Source organism: Ceratosolen solmsi, unplaced genomic scaffold (genome assembly GCF_000503995.2).
Source record: "Ceratosolen solmsi marchali unplaced genomic scaffold, CerSol_1.0 scaffold47, whole genome shotgun sequence".
In the NCBI taxonomy this organism is placed as follows: Eukaryota; Metazoa; Arthropoda; class Insecta; order Hymenoptera; family Agaonidae; genus Ceratosolen; species Ceratosolen solmsi.
The window spans coordinates 345,687-365,031 of NW_011948419.1; the positions used below are offsets into that span (position 1 = coordinate 345,687).

Here is a 19,345-nt window from a genome sequence, read left to right on the forward strand (position 1 = left end):
GGAAGATCAATAATGTAAAAGGCAAGAGCGCAGATAAGAATTAATGTTGACGTTTTTTGACGTTTACTGTACTGTGGGCACGTTAAAGGCAAATGGTCATGTAGAAATTTTTTTTTGTTTTTTTTTTCTTTGTTTTTGTTTTTGTTTTTTTTTTTTTTTTTTTTGACAAATTTTTATTTAACTATCATTTTCATATTGGCTTCTGTATTTAACGATTCATTCAATAAATCTGTAACACAATTAAGTATTATATTATTATTTGGAATTCTCATTAAATTTGGGACAACTTCTCAGTTGCAAAATATCATGCTGTTCATTCTCGAATGAAATTTATAACTTTGCAGCGCATACCTCTATGTTATTACTTTACAAGAAACGCTTCAAATCATTTCTAAATGTAAACATGCGCGTGCGCACATACGCTCGCACATACCTACCCGTGCAAACTGTGTGCATAGAAATAAATTTATAGAAACCGAATTAAATTTATATTTAATAACAATTCATGTAGTTTAAAGTATAATAAAGAATAAAAAATTTGTATAATTAAGCATTTACTTTAATTTACAAATAATTCAATTCTCGAACATTAATCCGAACGAAACAGAAACAAAAAAATTTGATCGATTGAAAATTTTATGAATACCATACGATATACTTTATTAATAAAAAAAAATATATATATATATATATATTGTAAACATATTAAGAAAAATCTACTTTACCGATCGGTGTAAAATGCCTATGTCCATATTAATAAATATCGACGCCTCGTAACTGCATGATCGACACACGTTACCATTTTCTCGTATTAAAATCTTCCATATAATTTATTGGTCTCTTGGTAATATCAATCATTGGACTTTTAAGAGTAAATTATCAGAAAGATCGTAATAATAATGTTATCGATACAGTTGACATAATCTATTTATCAATCGTATAAGAAAACTCGTAGTGGAGTTAGCATGCATTTATAGCCTATAAATTAACACTTAAAGTATTTGTAATATCTATATGAAAATAAAATGCCCAACAGACACTTCCTATGATAATTAATTGATTAATTCGTAAAATTAATTGATATCGCTTTAGTAAGCTTATAATTAATTTTCTAAATAAAATATTATAAAATAAAATATAAAAATATAAAAAATATAAAATAAAATAAAATATGATAAAGCTTAAGAGGTATGCCTATTCAAATTTAAAATAATTTCCCGCTTCTTTATTTGGGACACAATTGTAATTCGAGTTTAAATTTATAATTTGTCACATAGCTCTTCGATACTCATGATTTTAAACGAGTAATCGTATAATCGTTAATCGAAGTCCTCTAAACGATGATGCAATATAAGCAACATTCTGCATGGAATAGCTGAACTTTAATTGATTGTCGCAATTGGAATGGTTAGATTTTAAGTTTAAAGTGAGACAGCGGGGCTATATGGGTACTAGGAATATTTCTTATGACTAATCTTATTGATCAAAGCATGAACTTGAAAAAATGTAAATCAATACAGGCACGTAATAGTTTCAACAATAATAATAATAATAATAATAATAATAATAATAATAATAATCAATAATTAATAATTAACAATAAATAATAATAATAAATAACAACAACAACAACAACAACAACAACAACAACAACAACAATAATATGAGGATGAAGAAAAAGAAGAAGAATGAGAAAGAAAAAATGATGATAATAATAATAATAATAATAATAATAATAATAATAAGACATTAAATGTAGCACGACTTTTAATTACTCGGTAGCTTGCAATTTTGAGACATTATAACCACAATGACTGTTAATATATTTAAATCTTTTTACGATATGACAATTTGATAATAATTATTTTTATCGTAAATAAGTGTCCTTTTTAATCGCTGTACTTAGATTTGAGGTAATATGTGTACGGAAAAAAAAAAAAAAAATATTAACGCAAAGTTAACTTTCTCAGCTCACTAGTAAATGTAATAAAAGATGTGCATTGGGTCGACTAAAGGAGTTGAAAATAATTCTACGAATAATTTTTATGCGTATTTATGAATATTATTTAATTATTAATAATTTAACCACTTTGTACAATTATTTCCAATTATAATAGCAAATGCCTCCTTATGGACATGGAGCTTCGTAGCATTGAATTTTATTATATCACCTACATATTACAAATAAACAAAATACGATATCACGTTATTCGCAATATTATTTAGTTAATTTTATCACCGCGCAATCTAATCTAGGAACCCAATGTAATTCTGTATGCTACAAATACTCGACGTGACTCGAACGAGAAAATCTTATTAATGACAAGTGTAACGTTCATATAAAAAGACGTTCGAACGCACGAACAAAGCTCACTCGATAACATTCGTAAATTGTTTTGCCGTCTCAACATTGTAATGAAACGATTGTTTTACCTTAAATATCTATGTGACACACTCGTATTTGCAATGCACGACCATCTCGATAATTCGTAATTGATGAGAGAAATGGTTGAGTCGCGCGTCGCAAAACCGTTCGAAAGTCATTCAAACACTTAGCGCCGGCAATCGGCTATCGGTTATAAAAATAGAAATAACACGAACGTACGACCAACAGCCCCGGAGAAAGTAAGACCGGCGAAATAATGCATAAAGAGGCTGCATTCATTTTCACAGACTTATGCGGGGCCGAATAATGTACGTAGAGGAAGAGGGAATTCCTCGTAGCGGGCACCTCGTCGTCTCGGGGAAATTGTAATCGGAGCGTTCGCGAGGTCCAATCGCGCCCGAGCCTTTCTGCGCAGAATCTCGAATTCAGCACGATCTAGGGAGACTGGGGAGGGTGTGGGACATGGAAAAGGGAGGGAAAAGCGCAAATATGGCCGGCGTCGTGTCGATGCGGCGATGAAAATCAGCAGTTCGGCCCGGACGTCGTGTTCTCCCGTCGTGTACGAGCGTAGACGCTGCTGTCAGAGGTAGCGCTAAAGAGAAATAAATCGGGACGGGCTGAGAAAACGGTGACCGCCGCAACAACGCCAGGGTCTCTTCCTCTCGCACGAAGAGAGAAAGAGAGAGAGAGAGAGAGAGAGAGAGAGAGAGAGAGAGCGTGGTGCGTCGCGGTGGCCGCGGGAAGAGGCCGCGGTCAGGGGGTTGGGTGGGGCGAGGGGGGATCGTCGGACCGGAGAGCGGCCAGACGAAACTGCTCTCTTTTTTACGGCCGTACGACTTCGTTCGCCTCTCGTGGGGCCGACAGTGCCGCCTTTGGGTTTCGCATCCGTGCCAGGGACCGACCCTTGACGCGGCACCGGGGAAGACGATTCTCCGCGGAACAGAGAACGGCAACAGTGAAATAATGCGCGCGCTCGTTGCGCGCCGGTAACAAGTGCACGCACGAACGGACCAACACTACCTGGGCTACGTCCTCCGCTCCTCCTAAGCTCCTCTAATTCACCGTACGCATCGCACACACGCGCACGACGGCCGCTTGCACGATAAATATGTGCAGCACGGCTACGCATACGAAAATACTCATGCCCGCGCTCACATACAGGCGCGCCGCTAGCAAGTAGCATGCGCGCGCGCACTCATAAATCGTAATCGCGCTCGCGTGCCTGTGCGCGTGCATAAATGTTCCTGGCTGGAGGAGGTGCGGAGGTTCGCCGAAAGCAGCGGATACAAGGTGAGTAAGGGTCGAAGGAGGTGGCGGCCGGGATAATCGCGGAGATCGCAGGTCTCGCGCACTCCATAACTCTCCTTCTCGCTTGGATCGCGCGTTTAAAGTACAAAGTACTTTAGCACAATAGTCGTGTCGACACGTGCGTGTATGCCTCGTGTATATCGGGCCGAGCGGCAAGCGTACGAGCGCGCGCGCGCGCGCGCCCACACGCACATGTGCTCGCACCAGTGTGACCGAGGTAAAAGGGAGCTTGGCTCTGAGAGTAGGTGGGCCGAGGGTCGCCGGGTGGTCGTCGGCGACCATACGTGGATTCCCGGTCGTCCTTCCCGTCTAAGAGCCGCCATCCGAGGTTTGTTTGCGCGCGCGTGTGGGCGCTTACAAGAGAGAGAGAGAGAGAGAGAGAGAGAGAGAGAGAGAGAGAGAAAGAGAAAGAGAAAGAGAGCAAACGAGTAAGCAAAGGCGCGTGCGCTACTGCGCCCGGTCATGCATATGCGTGCGTCCGTGCGTGCGGGCGGCGTGCGTGCGTACGGCGGACATACGATGTACGAGCGCACGCGCGCGTCCGAATTGTCGAGGGAGCGAGAGGGAGAATAGCCTAGTTGCCGCATCGCAAGCGATTGACACGAGGTTTGATAATCACGTGTATGGGCCGTTCACGCACACGCGCGCGCACGCACACATTAGCGGCAGCCGGGCAATATTTGTTTCTCTATGGTAACAACAGGGACTGCCCGAAGCTCGACGAGAGCCCTTTAACCGCGTCGTTAAAAGATCGTTGGAATAAGAAAAGATCACTACAGCGCGGTCGTATCCACCCACGTTCGCAATATACCGGTCGGTCATAGAGAGGTGAGCCAACGTGCCGACGTGAGTGAGTGAGTGAGAGAGAGAGAGAGAGAGAGAGAGGAGGTTCGAGTGAGCGCACTTGGTGATACGGGACGAGTTTGTTCCAGGAGGTGTCTTCGACTCGTCGTTGTCACCCGAATTTCAGAACCTCACCGTAAAGCACGCGTGTTAAAATGTAGCGGGAGCGCGTGGAGTCGGCGGCGGTGGTGGCAGCGGCAGCGGCGGCGCCACGAGATGCAGAAGTAGCAGCAGCAGCATCAGCATCAGCAGCAGAGGTAGTTCTCGAGTCCAATGTATGCGTCTAGTGGTGTGCGTCGAGGCCGTGTGGCACGCTGTGTGTTGGGTAAAGACGACTAGTGAGTAAGCGAGAGAGAGAGAGAGAGAGAGAGAGCGCAATTGTAAGAACGAAAGGGAGGAAGCGACGGAAAAGCCGAGGGAAAAGATAAAGAGCTGTGCGCGCGAAGAAGTGAGTGATGGGAAGGGTGCGTGAGCTTCTCGCGGCACCGCGTCGTTGAGGCTCTCCCGGTTGTCGCGCTCCGCGTCGCTAACTCGCACCTCGGGCGTATCTCCGTAGGTACACAGTCGATAGTATCGAGCAAAAAGTACGGAGAGGTGTAGAGAGATTGTTGAAAGAGAAATAGTGAAAGAGAGAGAGAGAGAGAGAGAGAGAGAGAGAGAGAATGAAACAGAGTGTTCGCGCGCGCGCGCGTGCGTGGTGTGTGTGTGTGTGAGCGAGTGAGCCGAGGGTGGACGGAAGAGAGAGTGAGAGCGAGCGAGCAAACAAACGGGCACGCCGCTGAGGAAGCAGAGGTTGTCACGTCGTCCGTCCGGCGCTGAGGGGCCAACGCGGCCTGGACGCATTGGTCTCGAGGGAGCGAGGGCATGCGCTCGACCTGGAGCCTCGTCACGGAGGTTTGTTTCTCTTATTCTTATCCGAGCGGCGACCCGCGACGCGGCTATTATTGCAGCGGTAGCGAGCGACAGCGGCGGCGGCGGCAGCGGCAGCGGCAGCGGCAGCGGCAGCGGCAGCGGCAGCGGCAGCGGCGATCGATCGATCGGGCCTCACGGCGCCCAACGAGCGGAGGCGGCGTCGGCGGCGGCGGTGGCGGTGGCGGCAGCGATAGTAGCAGAGGGGGAGATTAACCTAAAAGTCCGCGCGCGCTTTCCCTAGGTGCGCGCGTCGGGTAGTCAGGCTCAGCTTACAAGCCGAATTAGGTTACGTATCCCAGTGGCCCACGGTGACGTTGGGGAGACCCTTGTCCCGGTAGACAGAGCGGGATTGCGTGTGAGTGGGGCCTCAAGAAAGAAAGAAAGAAACAGAAGGAGTGAGAAATAGTGAAAGACAGGGAATAGCGCGGCGCACGCCGAGAATGTGCAGGAGGCCAGCCTCTATATAGCTGCGTTGCACTTATCGGATGTCTTCGCTGCGTATGGGTACGTAAACGTAAGACTGGACAACGATCGATTGACGAACCCTGCGCCCTTCCTTACACATTTGTCGCGACGCGGCCCCGTTCCTCTCCCTAGGAAGCCGCTTTGCCGCGTCCGGCCGGTCGGTCGGGTGGAAGGGAGACGGACAGTCCGTGTGCGTCCGGGAGTTCGAGGAACGCGAAGCGGAAAAAGCCACGCGACTCCAGGCTCGCGACCACGTGTCTATGTCGATGCCGCCACTACCGCCGCTGCCGCCAACTTCCTCGATGGGCCTCGCGCGACCCATCGAGTAATGACTCTTTGACATGGTCCCTCCAACCCCTCCAAAGACATTTAAATGTCGGTATTTTTGTTTTGCTTTTCTGCATTAAAAGTTGAATGTCGAATGTTGAATTGTCCCTTTAAATAATCGATAAACGCTGTAACCTAAAATTCATTCTTCGATCATCAAATAATTTTTCCGTTTAAGTATGCAAAGGATTTGTTTTAGTAGTTAACTTTATCGGAATCTTTTCCTCGCCCAAGCTCAATATATTTTCAGTTCTTCGGCTCCACAAAAATGCAATTCGCGCAATTATGCATGCACATATCAACAATAGTTCTTTTATCGTTCAATTCTCGTAAATAATTTGCACTTTTATTTATTTATTTACTTTTTTTTTTTTTTTTTTTTTTTTTTTTTTAAATAAATTTCTTGAAATAATTTTTTCGTAATTATACGCATCATTATACTTATATCGAGATACTTGTTAAAATAAAATTATCATTCGTTTCAATATTTAATTAAAAGTATGTAGCTTATTTTTTATAAATTTTGTGTTTGCGTGCAGGTGTGGGTGTAAGTGTTATTGGGATCAATTTTCAAGCTCTTGGTGAAAACATTTTAATTTATACGTTTCAAAGTCTTACATTAAAAACATTCTTCCGTACATAGGTGGGTGTCTTAAATTAATTAATAGAAAATAATAACAATGGAAATTAACTTGTATTACAATTTTGGCATTAATATCATTTGTAAATAATAGTGGATTGTTTGATTCGTAATCTAGTAAGGTAGATCGTTGACCATATAAGCGAAGCAAAAAATGTACGCTTGTACAATGCTGTTACGGTTGAACTCTAATTTAGTCAGTTTTACAGATTCATTTTATGCGTATGTAAAAGTAAAATTGATCATAATGTACAAAATTCGTACACCATTACCAATATTGTAAATTATAATAATGGAATGCTTAAAATGTTAGAATAACGAAGGGTTTTGGATAACTATTTGTAGGTAAATAAAAGTTGAGGTTAATTAATTTTTTTGAGAGCTCTTGCAAAATTAGCGCTCAAGTACGTTTAGAAATAATCTTTAGTGAAACACTTGATACAAACGTATCGTATGCAGCATATATCGAGTATAAATCAAAACCGTACGAGGTTGTTGGATATCGTTAACTCTTCTTTTCTTTGCTTTTCAGAAAGTGTAGGCTAAGCGAGCCTACAAACAATTATTAGGAGAGGGCTGTTTAATAGCACAGAGCTGTGGCTTGCTACGATATATCTTCAAAAGGAGACAAAATGCCTGCGGTGAGCGTTTGCGACTCGCTGTCTGTGGCTATACGTCACAACTTGGATACTGCTGGACAGTCCAAATCCACTGATGACCTAAACATAAGCCTAGCGACCAATGCCTCTCGTATACTGCAAACGGAGCTCGACTACGAAGAGACCGATAACTTCAGGTCAACCGTTCAGGATCGCCTCAAAAGCAAGTACATGGTTTTGAGTTTGCCTAAGCAAGACAATTCTGATAATGGAAAAAATAAGGACGGAGCTAGTAGTTCAAAGACTTTTGAAAAGAATAAAGAACCAAGGTTACCGGAGCCAGTTGTCACACTGTACTCCGCCGACAAGGTGAACCTTGGCTGGAACGAAAACTTTCCCATTGGTGCTGGCATGTACAATGTCGGAAACACTTGTTATTTGAACAGCACTCTGCAGGCACTCTTTCACGTTCCAGCATTAGTGAATTGGCTGCTGTCCGATACGCATCATGATTCAAAGTGCGAGCAGAATGGTATGAATCACATCGACTACTTCCTTTACCAAGCATGACGTAGCACAAATTTTCTCTTTACTTTAACAGATAATAATGCTTCGATTATTAAATTTGACGTTTTTTTTTTATTCGCTGTACGTGGTCGTTGAGATAGGGAATTCAAAGAGAATTAACAATCCTGGTAAAGGAGGTCGAATCGAAAAATCTTTAATTTCTCATCCAAGATATTTCATACGATGCACATAGTTCTCATTAATATCGGCACTAAAGCACTCGCGCGCGCGCGCGCGCATGTGTTTCTAAGTGTGCCTAAATGTGTGCACGAAATCACGTACGTGATCCACGAGAGATTCAATTAAGTCTAAGTTTTTTGCTTTTCACCGTATGCTATAAAGGGGAAGGGAATTTAAGACTTAATAAAATAATGTGCCGTATACTTAAGGTGCATTGGTAAATATTTACTCCGTCGAAGCTGAAGATTTTATTTTCCAAACTATTATAAAGCAGTAGTCAAGTTATTTATAGATTGCCTTTTTAAATTCAAATTTAAGTTACCATGTGCCAATTACAGTAAGGAAACTAACGATAAATATTATTTTTTTAAATGCTTAATCAGTGTTTTATAACAATAATAAACCATAATTACAAATTTAGATATCTTATCTGAATGTGAGATTAAACTATAACTGGGCACTTAATTAAACGAGTGAAAAAAAAAACCTTCATTTACTAACGGTGGTTCTATTAATATTAACGTTAATTATTATCTAACTATCGACATATCTCCAAGTCTAATTTATTCGATCCTTGAAGTCCTGTAGTTATTACCTCGTACTAATTTAACGATGTATCTGAAACGACAGTTAGAGATCGTTTCTTTTTAGATGGAGCTGGTGAGTGCCTTACATGTGCGGTAGCTAAGACTCTAGAGTTTAGTCACCAAAAGTCTGGTGACTCGATCAAACCCTTTCACGTTTACAATAAACTTAAACGTAAGCATCAATGAGCCTTTGGGCTCTCATTTCATACATTAATAGCATAAATGACGAATGAACAATCACTCACCATCGCTTCTATCCTCTTCTTCTTTCAGTTATTTGCAGAACAATGGTGCCAGGTCAGCAAGAGGATGCCCATGAATTTTTACGTTACCTTTTAGAAGGCATGGAAAAAGCATATTTGACGCGGCACAAGGCAATGAAGTTAGATAATTATTCAAAAGAGACTACTCCTATTAATCAAATTTTTGGTGGATACATTAGAACGGAGGTCAAGTGCCTACAGTGTCGGCACGTCTCAACAACTTTTCAACATTTCCAGGTATTAATATAACAGTTTACTCGCGCACTCATTCCACTCAATCATACACATACCTACAGACGCATTTATATTTCCGGTGTTGGGGTTGGGCGTTGCGGATAGAGAGAAATAAATAATTGAAATAATCAATAAATAAAACGACAAATAAGGTTTAATAACGACGTAACCAGCAGCTAATTAAATTCGCCGACTCCACCGCGACATTGCCAAAATTCAACAAAATTGCCCAAGCGAGAAGCCGTTATTATAAAGAAAACCGATGGTCGATGTTTCAGGATTTGTTATTGGACATTCGGAAAGCAGGCACGCTGGACGAAGCTTTAGCCGGATACTTTAGTCAAGAGCAGCTGGACAATAACGATTACAAGTGCGAGGCGTGCAAGCGACGAGTTCCGGCCACGAAGCAATTCATCCTCGAAAGACCACCCAAAGTTCTCTGCGTACAATTGAAGCGCTTCAGCGTTTTGGGAGGGAAGATTTCGCGACACATAGGTTTCAAGCAAACGATCGACATGGGCCCCTACATAAGACGCCAGCACGGCGAGCCACCGAGTAAATTAATCTATAGACTCGCCTCCATGGTCACTCATATGGGCCCGTCGGTCAATTGCGGACATTACACTGCCATAGCACAAGTGTCGTCGGGGAAGTTTTATTCCTTCGATGATTCTTGCGTAAGTATCCTTGCGCGCCATGGAATAGCCTTCACGCGCCAATGGATTTATTTATTTTTCAAAAGCCGTGCGTTTAATAGTTGGTAACAATTTTAAGGCCCTAATGGAAAAACAAAACAAAACAAAAACAAAAAAACATAGGTAATCCAGTGATTTTTATGCGATAACTACAACCGCGAATATGATTTGATTGCATTTTTTTTTTTTTTTTTTTTTTTTTTTTTTTTTTTTTTTTTTTTCTACGTATACGTATATTCGATACCTTGAATTTTAAAAGTAATGAAACGAAAGAAAGGATGTACAATGTCGATTGGCAACGCACCGCTTGAATATTAAAATAAAGTAACAACATTTTTAAGATATTGCGATTATAAAGAGCTCATGCGATTTATAATGTACGATGTATGACAGTTACGAATGCATTATAATTTTGATATTTATACCAATTAATCTAATTTTACGATAAAATGATAATTTATACAGTGCAAACGAGGTTTGTGCGCAATAAATATTGCGCTATTTGCGAACATTTTTGCGAGCTTCTCACCTCGATTTGCCATCGCGTTATCGACCTTAATTAAATTACCATTTGAACAAATCGATCGATTTCTACTTGACCGTTGTTTCATCATTCTAAAACTGTGATGATATAATACCGTGACAATGACGAAATTAAAGAAAAAAAAAAAAAAAAAAAAAAGACCCCCAAAATTTCATTATAATAGAAAATAATAGAATGATTTGAAGGGATTTAGGTTATATGGCGTTGCTTAGAAAATGTCAAGTTAAATGTTACCTTACATTTCACGGCTCTGAACTTTGCGATTGCGTGCAATCTACCACTCTCGTTTTGAAAAAGCGCACGAGCGTCCAAGTAATTTCACAATTCGACACACGAGAGTAAGTAATACTGCGCGAGATTTATCTAGTTAAATATTGTTATCAATGAAACGCCTCCGTTCTCTCCCCCACCCCCCCCCTCCCGCACACGCACACGCACACGCACACGCATACGCACACTCCGCCAATCGCACAATACGCCCCGATTTATTTTCTGACCACCTCCCCCACCCCTGTAACAGGTCCGTCAAATAAGTCTGAGTAACGTGGTGAGCACCAACGCCTACATAATGATCTTCGAGATGGAGTCGACCTCGTCGACAAACTGCCAATCCCAGGGTAGTCAGCTAGTGAGCTCTAAGAGCGACAATTCGCTATCCAGGGCCGTTCTGACCTTTCCCCACTTGAACGGTCTGTCCAACAAATTGCTAGACAGCAACGGCAGCAAGCCGTCCACGCCGCCTAGCAAAAACGGCGAGAACAGCTCGTCCAAGTCGAGCGACCGAGAGGATGAATCCGTATCGCCGACGCCACCTCCACCGCCACCCCCACCCCTGCCACCGTTGCTTGCGCCGAATATTGCAAGGCGCAATTTCATCGGACCCCAACTACCACCACACATGGCCGAGAAAAATAGGTACGTAGATCCACGCCCCGTGCCACTGTCGAATTTTTTCTATTCGCGACATTCGCAATTATTAACGCAAACATTGCGTTTTAAAACGATGTTTTGCTTTGGCTCGGTCAAACGACAAAGTTACAATACGTTCGAGGAGTAGCGAGGTCCAGTGAAATTTTTGCGCTCCATGCGTTGGCGTTTCTTTAATAATATAATTACGTTTAAATAGACATACATATATTTACTTTCGAAGCACTCGTTACATCACGGCGACATCATATTTTTCATAGATAAACGATGAATTTCCTGTTCCGCTCACATTATGTGCATTGCATGTACGTACGGCAATTGTAATACAGTTAATTTGGTTTTTTTTTTTTTTTTTTTTTTTTTTTTTTTTTTTTTCTCCCTTCCTCATAACTTTTGGTGGCATTTATGAGAATTAATTTATGCTTATGGCAATTGTTATATATCGTTATGTACTCACAGACAATATTTTACGCTTAGACTGAGTTTATTGGAATGTATTGGAAGTGTTTGTGTTGCAAGTTGTTTTGTCGAGGGGAGCTAAAAGAAGGAAGGATTTTTCGGATTTTTCACAAAGACGGTTAAAATAAAGTTTACAATGACCTCATAGATGAGTTATTTTCGAATAATTTCGAGTAACCTCGTTAATAAACGATAAAATAAAATTTTCTCAAAACACCAATACCTACTTCTTTATAATTATTCGCAAAGTAACTCGCCAATTCGTGGTTAAATATTCTGATGAATCGTAATAGTATTGGGATAAATTTTTACATTTAGCACTTGTGCATTTTAAATTCTTAAACGTATGCTTTTTATAATGATAGTGATATTTAAAAATGCTAGCTTAGGTTTGATTAAATTTGCAATTGGCGCGCTTGTGCGCAGTGATACAATTCACTTCGATTCTCAATTTTCTTTTAAAGCATTCGAAGTTCAATATTCGATGGGTTATGCCATTAACAATATATATGATTATACATGTAGTATTTATGGAATATTTTTGATTTGTGTATGTTTGCTCGTGTTTGCCGGCGTAATCATTGCATTGCATCTTTTTCTTTTTTTTCCCCTTTTTCTTTTTGTTTTCATCCATCCGTAAAATGTGATTGATTTACCCTGTAATGTCTAGAGTAGCCCCAGACAAGTTTCTGCTCACCAATTGCCTTTAGAGTGAGCGATCTGTCAAGCGATTTATTCGCATGAAAATCTCGACAGATATCTTTTAAACTCACGTCTCCGACATTCGGTACGTAGTCAAATGTTTCGCTGATTTTATAAAAGTTGAATCTATAGGGCAGCAAATACTTAGCGAGCAGTATTTACTTTTCGCGCCCTTAATTTGCGATACTCCCATGTGTCTAGCCGAGTCTACAATTTGGGCTTAAAAGGAAATCAAAGCAGAAAGTTCCTCGTGGTTAACCAAATGAGCTCCAGAAACGGTAAAGCCAAAATACTAGGGAAAGGAGACTTAACCAGCTGCAATGTTCAGTGTAGTTTGCATATATTCTCAGAATAGTGTTTGTGCATTTCACAGTATACGTGCTATTGGCAGGCTTTTGTGCGATGGAAAAAGCACACGCGACCCCTGTAGCTTTGCCATTTACAACGAATTCGGGGAGGGGATTAGTTCTTTGTATTTCTGCAGGTTCGAGAGTTTCTCTTCTTTCTTATATGTTAACGAAGGAAATCCGGAGTGCCCCTCGTAGTATCAGCCAGACCGGGAATGTGGTTCCTTTACCCTTCCTTTGTCCATCTCAATCAAACCCCGTAGAACCGCTTTATAAAGCTTCAGTCGCTATTAAAGTGAATGCCATTATAGAATTCCTCGTACTCGTGCTCCCTATGGGTCACTCGTAAGCCGCCCAACTCCTGCAAAACAACGGAACTAAGCCTCTTTACTCGTCTCGAAAGGATATGTGAGAAAGAGTCCGACAACCCCTATCGAAAGACATTACATTGGCGCAATCAGTCTATTGATTTTCCATGCCTCTCATTCCTTTTAATCGTGCAAAACATTTGTCGATGAATGATTTGTTTTGCATTTATGTGCTTATTGGATGGAGAGAGAGAGAGAGAGAGAGAGAGAGAGAGAGAGAGAGCATCTACACATTTAGCAGCGTCGATTAAATTGTCAAATAAGGGAATTAAGTAATTTTATTTAGAGAGCGCGCAGGCGACAAGAGTCGAGTTCAATGGTTAAAAAAATATTTTTCAAAAAAATTCCAGAGCGCTGGTTATTGCTATTAAGGTTTTTACGTCTCTTCTATTTTTTAATGCTCTACGTTTTGTATAATATTATGAAATTGTTTTAGCCTTGATTAAACAATGTCTCTTGACCGAAACTTGTTCAACACCTAATTAAATTGGTCATTTTTGTTGTCGCATAATGCCATTCCAATTAAAATAATTCAGCTTTATCGTTTTTAATAACACTAGCTGCATACGTAGGATTACTTAAGTTTATCGAACTATTAAAGAATTTTTTTTTATATAATTATTATTTGTATTATGATTGTTATGATGACGATTATTATTGTTGTTGTTGTTGTTGTTGTTGTTGTTGTTGTTATTATTATTATTATTTGTTGTTGTTGTTGTTGTTATTATTATTATTATTATTATTATTATTTTATATATTCATTTTGCTTTATTTTTCAAGTAAACGCAACAACGAAATCCCACATTTCAGACTGTACGAGATGTCGAAAAGCGGGAAGTTAGTGGATTACGATGGTGACTCGAGCGACGATGACGAGAACGCAAAGTTATCCCGCGACGATCGAGATGCCTTAAAATGCGTAAACAACTCACCCTCCTCGTCCAAGTCCATTAAAATGAACGGGAGCGTGTACTCGTTCTCTTCCCAGACGTCGAGGTCACCCTCGGGACGCAACGGCAACGTTCATCACTCAATGTCCAATGGCCTTGAGGCCAACAACGGCGGCGGTGAGAACGCCAGCAGCAGCAGCAGCAGCAGTAGCAGCAGTAGCAGCAGCAGCAGCAACGACTCGTCGTCGAGGGGCTCGTCGCCCAAAAATGGCGCCACCAATGGCAAAATGGAGCACAACAATGGCTCGTCGTTAATGGATAAAACAAAGGAAAAGTGGCGCTATTCGAAGGCGCGATTAGAGTCGACGGAACAGAAGGTCTACACCAAGGCAACCCCCATAATTAATAATAAGGGATGGCTTGTGTGCAAGGATAGTTCGTCGCCCTCGTCTACCACCGCGGCAAATGGATGGTCAGTCTCCGACACGTTGTCGTAAGTCACATTCATTATTCATTGCAGAATTTTGAATGACTTTCAAAGACCTACCTTAATACTTTTATTTATTCACGATTATTTGAAGTTTCATAGAATTTTCATAGAAATTGGTTTATTATTTTACTAAGCTCTCGCCATCGTTGGCATTTTAATTTAATGACACCACCGAGGGCGTCAGCTTCGGATGTCCCAAGTTAATTAAATTCAAATGCGAAAGTGCATTTGACATTTGGCACGGTATTCCGTCGTGTATCCCGTGAGCGCAATTTCACATTTCATAATGAGATGATCGTGGCGTCTATCAAAGCGCCACCTTGCAGATATAATAGCACATTGTTTGCCATATTGAGAATAACTTAAATGAGAATAGCGTAAAAGTTCGACAACACCACACCAATTCTATTTTCTATGAAACTTTTTATACGTTATAAAATAAAGAAAAGTGTTGGATTTTATGCATTTTTTTCGTCGCAATTTTCACGTCATTCCAAAAAATTCATCTATCATCATTCAATAAGGCAATTTGAAAATTCAGTCTTTATGAGTGATTTTACGAGAATATTTATTTTTTATCGAATGCTAATATAATACGTAAAATAAGACGAATAAAATGATGCTGTTAGGAGATATTATTTCTTCTATAAAAAAATTATTATAATTTTTAGGGACGAGTCAAATAGTAATAGCAATAGATCTAATATCCATTCCGTAACTCCGAGTGCAGCCGAAATAAGAAGCTTTAATGGAACAAATCGATCGGACACTCTATCTCACTTACAAAAATCTTCCCAATGGGCCTACGGCAACATGAATGGTAAATGAGACTAAAAATTTTAATTCTTTGTATTTTAATTGCCACGTCTCTCTCTCTCTCTCTCTCTCTCGTTCTCTCTCTCTCTCTCTCTCTCTCTCTCTCTCTCTCTCTCGCCCTTCTCGTCAATGAAAATGCAATATAATAAATTGGTGATATTTTCTTGTTGACGGGAGGGACATCGAGTAATGACGTGTGCGAGTTTGCGCCTGAGACTCCTTATCTTGGCATCATCCACGTGACAGTTAATATATCGCAACTATGATATTTCTCGTCGCGAGAGCACTAAATACTTCGTTCTTTACGTTTAATACGGAGAGTACTGTTAATTTTATGTCGGTCGTGTCCACCTCACCCTTCCTCTTCGGTATAATGAAAAATTTGTCGAATAGTCGAAGGGAGGAATTTATGAGAATTCAGTGAGAATTTCAATTTTCAGTTCACAATTGGAATGGTGGAAAGGCACGCTTGGATCGTGAGGTGGAGAATCAGCGTCGTCAGGAACGTAAGCGTTCCTTCGATAATGACGAGGATAAGCTCGATCGCGGTCGCACAAAGAAGATGAGGATTCATCACGACAACGATTACAAAAACCGTAACGACTCCAAACACAATCAATTTCAACAGCACCAGAATTCCATGAAATGGGCCCACGGAAACAATCAGTGTCGACCTAACAACTCCCACATGTATGGTCGATCCCGGCACGGAGGCGGTGGTAATTATAATAGGCCGCCTTATAATCGCTACCATCACAACAAATCAAGGAACCATTGGCGCAGGTAGGAGACACGCTGATAACGTGAGTCTCGCGGGGTGGCGTTATCCTTTTTAGTTTAGTTTCGCAGCATTCGACGGCGGCGAAAACGCGATAGGCTAGCTTTACAATTATAAGGAGTTAGAAAAGGTTAAGATAATAAACTATGATGAATATATGTAATGCGAGACATGTGTGCGGCTTGGTCCATGGGGTTTCAGTGCGTTGAAGATGAATGAAAACTCAGCTTTTAAAAAAGTCCCTTCGACGTTTTGCGGCGTACTTTATCAATATTATTATTAATTATGGCCAAGTAAATATCGCCTAGGATTTTAATACAAATTGTCAATTTAATTCTCTCTTACGGATTATTTAAAGTTTCGTAAAATGGCCAGCGATTATTCCATAGATGATAAAAATCGAAGCACTGACAAAGTTAGATCTCAGTTCTTTAGTATTGGCGAATTTGTTGAATTTGAGAGAAATCAGTCCTCTTGAAGTATAACCCTTGAGTGGTTCGATTAAATTTACCAACAACATCAAAAAACAAAATAACAAAATAAATAACAAAACACAAACAAACAAACAAAAACATAATAATTTCAGCAGAAACGAATACAAAGTTTCTTATTTTAATTTTTAACGAATTCCTGTTTTCATCTACGTTAACTCGACCAATCAATTTTATAAAAAGTCATCTAATTTAATTAATTCTTACAAAATTCCTATTATTGCGATAAACAAAATTTATCAAATAAACTATTACTGTAAATAACAAGTAAATTTAAAAAAAAATAAAATAAAAATAAAAAAAAAAAAAGAAAGAAAAACAAACAAATCATTAGAAAATAAAAAAATTCATCGATACAGTCGCCCAAACGACTCGTTTCGGCGAATCAATCGCAATTATTATTAAAGTTTAACAAAACTAATGTACATTAATTTTTATTAATTTTATGATCTGATGCGATAATATCGCAAGAGGAATTTATCAAAAATGGAAAACCTTTGAAATGAAATAATTAGAAAGTAAGTTGATTTGTAAATAAAAAACAAACAAAAAAACAAAAACAAAAACAAAAAAAAAAATAAACCAGAGCTCTAGTTGCATTTATTAATAAATTTATCGATTGTGTTATGAATTAATTAATACATACATCGATCGTATAATGAATTCATGAATAAATATATACGAGTAATTAATTCATCAGCAATGCAATTCAAAAGGTATTGCAATAGTTGTTATATTATTATTTTGCATTTAATTATCATAAAATACGATGATATTGGATAAAACCTAACTGATTTACCTCTGATAATTTATCAAGCCTACATAAATATACAGTAGACTAATGCTAAATATTACGTAGTGGTTAATCGCGAATAGAATGTTCGTTTATTTTTCATTCAACAATTCACCAATAATCGTCGGAACAATGGTAAATGATAATTTAAAAATTTACTTGCAATTCAGTAGTTTTCAATGATCTCCAACGAAATACACCATACCAGAAAGCCAATGTCGTTTTATTACTGTGAATACCCTGTATGAACGAATTTATTCCATTGACGTTTGTTTTTTCGTTGTTTTATTTCATTTATGTCTCGTATCGCGAAATGTATCACTAAACGACATCCGATTGTTGCATTTGAAAAATCCGTTATATATATATATATATATTTTTTTTTTTTTATTTTTTTTTTTTTTTTTTTATTTCACGTGCATACGTATGTGCGCAATATTCGTTCGTTACTAAATAAAAGCGAAAATGAATGTACGAAGCAGGTAAACTAAGCCAATATACCGAGGTATACGCTGGTCTACCAACCGCGTGCCTATGTTTTTAGCGAAGGTATTTTAAGCGAAGGAAGGGCCGAGTTTTACAGCGCTTTATTGGATTCGTTAACTTATCGCGTTGTGCATTGGCGATGCTTTTTTTTTCCTTTTTTTTCCTTTTCTTTTCCTTTCTTTTCTTTTCACACACACACACACACACACACACACACACACACACACACACACACACACATATATAAATACTTGATGTTCTCGCAAAGAGCATTATACAGATATTATAAATTCATTAGATATAAATCGTGTATACTTGTATCTACCGTGAGAAATGCATTTTTTAAATGGCTGAAATACTTTTCTTTTAATACTGGCAAATCAACTCCGTCGGAATCAATTTTTCTCGTCCACTCATCGTCATTCGAAACTCAACGTTCGAGCCTCAATTTCGCATTAATACGACGGTGGTAATTCTGTTAGTTTTATTTAGAGAAAATGATGCGTTTGAATACGAAAGACTCTACCTACCAATCCGCAAGTCACGTAAACTATTTTATAAAACAAAGACGAAAAACAAAGAAAAAATGTATAGCATAATAACAATGTCAGTATTTAATAAAACAAAAACAATAAAACAAAAACAATAAAACAAAAACAAAAAAACAAAAACAAAAAAAAACAAAAAAAAACCTCAGGACGTTTAAGAAATGCTTATTTCTCTGTACAAATAATATGTAAGCCGTATAAGTATAATCATATTGATCATTGTACGAATGTTGCCGTTATAATTATGTTCATTTAGGCATAAAACTATGAATTATTGAAAATGGCAAGGTGCGTACGCCGTATAAGTTTCGTGTATAATGTTATACAATCTGCTGCGATTTCTCAAAATTTGTCATACATGCCAATAGACCTTTCTTTTCTCATGTTAATCGGCATACACTTTCACCTGAACGCTATACTACCTATCTGTCTATCATCCGTCTATCGATTGACGCGTGCTTGCAAGCACACACGCGCCGTGACCACGATGAGCGCGTTGCGGTGACGTCCTTCAACCCAAAGGGATATATATATATATATATATATATATATATATATATAACTATATATATATCTATATATATATCTATATATATATCTATATATATATAGAGGGAGGGAGAGAGAGAGAGAAGAAAGCAAGACAACTCTTTGGTCCATCGTTCCGTCTGTACAAAAGTATGGGGCAACGACAGAG

General features: G+C 39.3%; 1 protein-coding gene across 1 annotated transcript; it reads left to right on the plus strand.

Moving 5' to 3' along the window:
- The first annotated feature begins 5,274 nt into the window (after window positions 1-5,274).
- scny (ubiquitin specific peptidase 36) lies at window positions 5,275-16,850 on the plus strand. Its single transcript, XM_011497377.1, has 9 exons — window positions 5,275-5,431; window positions 7,414-8,012; window positions 8,858-8,986; window positions 9,088-9,314; window positions 9,590-9,988; window positions 11,071-11,465; window positions 14,167-14,739; window positions 15,408-15,556; window positions 15,993-16,850. Exons 2-9 carry the CDS (start codon window positions 7,514-7,516, stop codon window positions 16,337-16,339), a joined length of 2,718 nt encoding a protein of 905 aa, XP_011495679.1. The 5' UTR covers window positions 5,275-5,431; window positions 7,414-7,513; the 3' UTR covers window positions 16,340-16,850.
- Window positions 16,851-19,345: the final 2,495 nt, after the last annotated feature.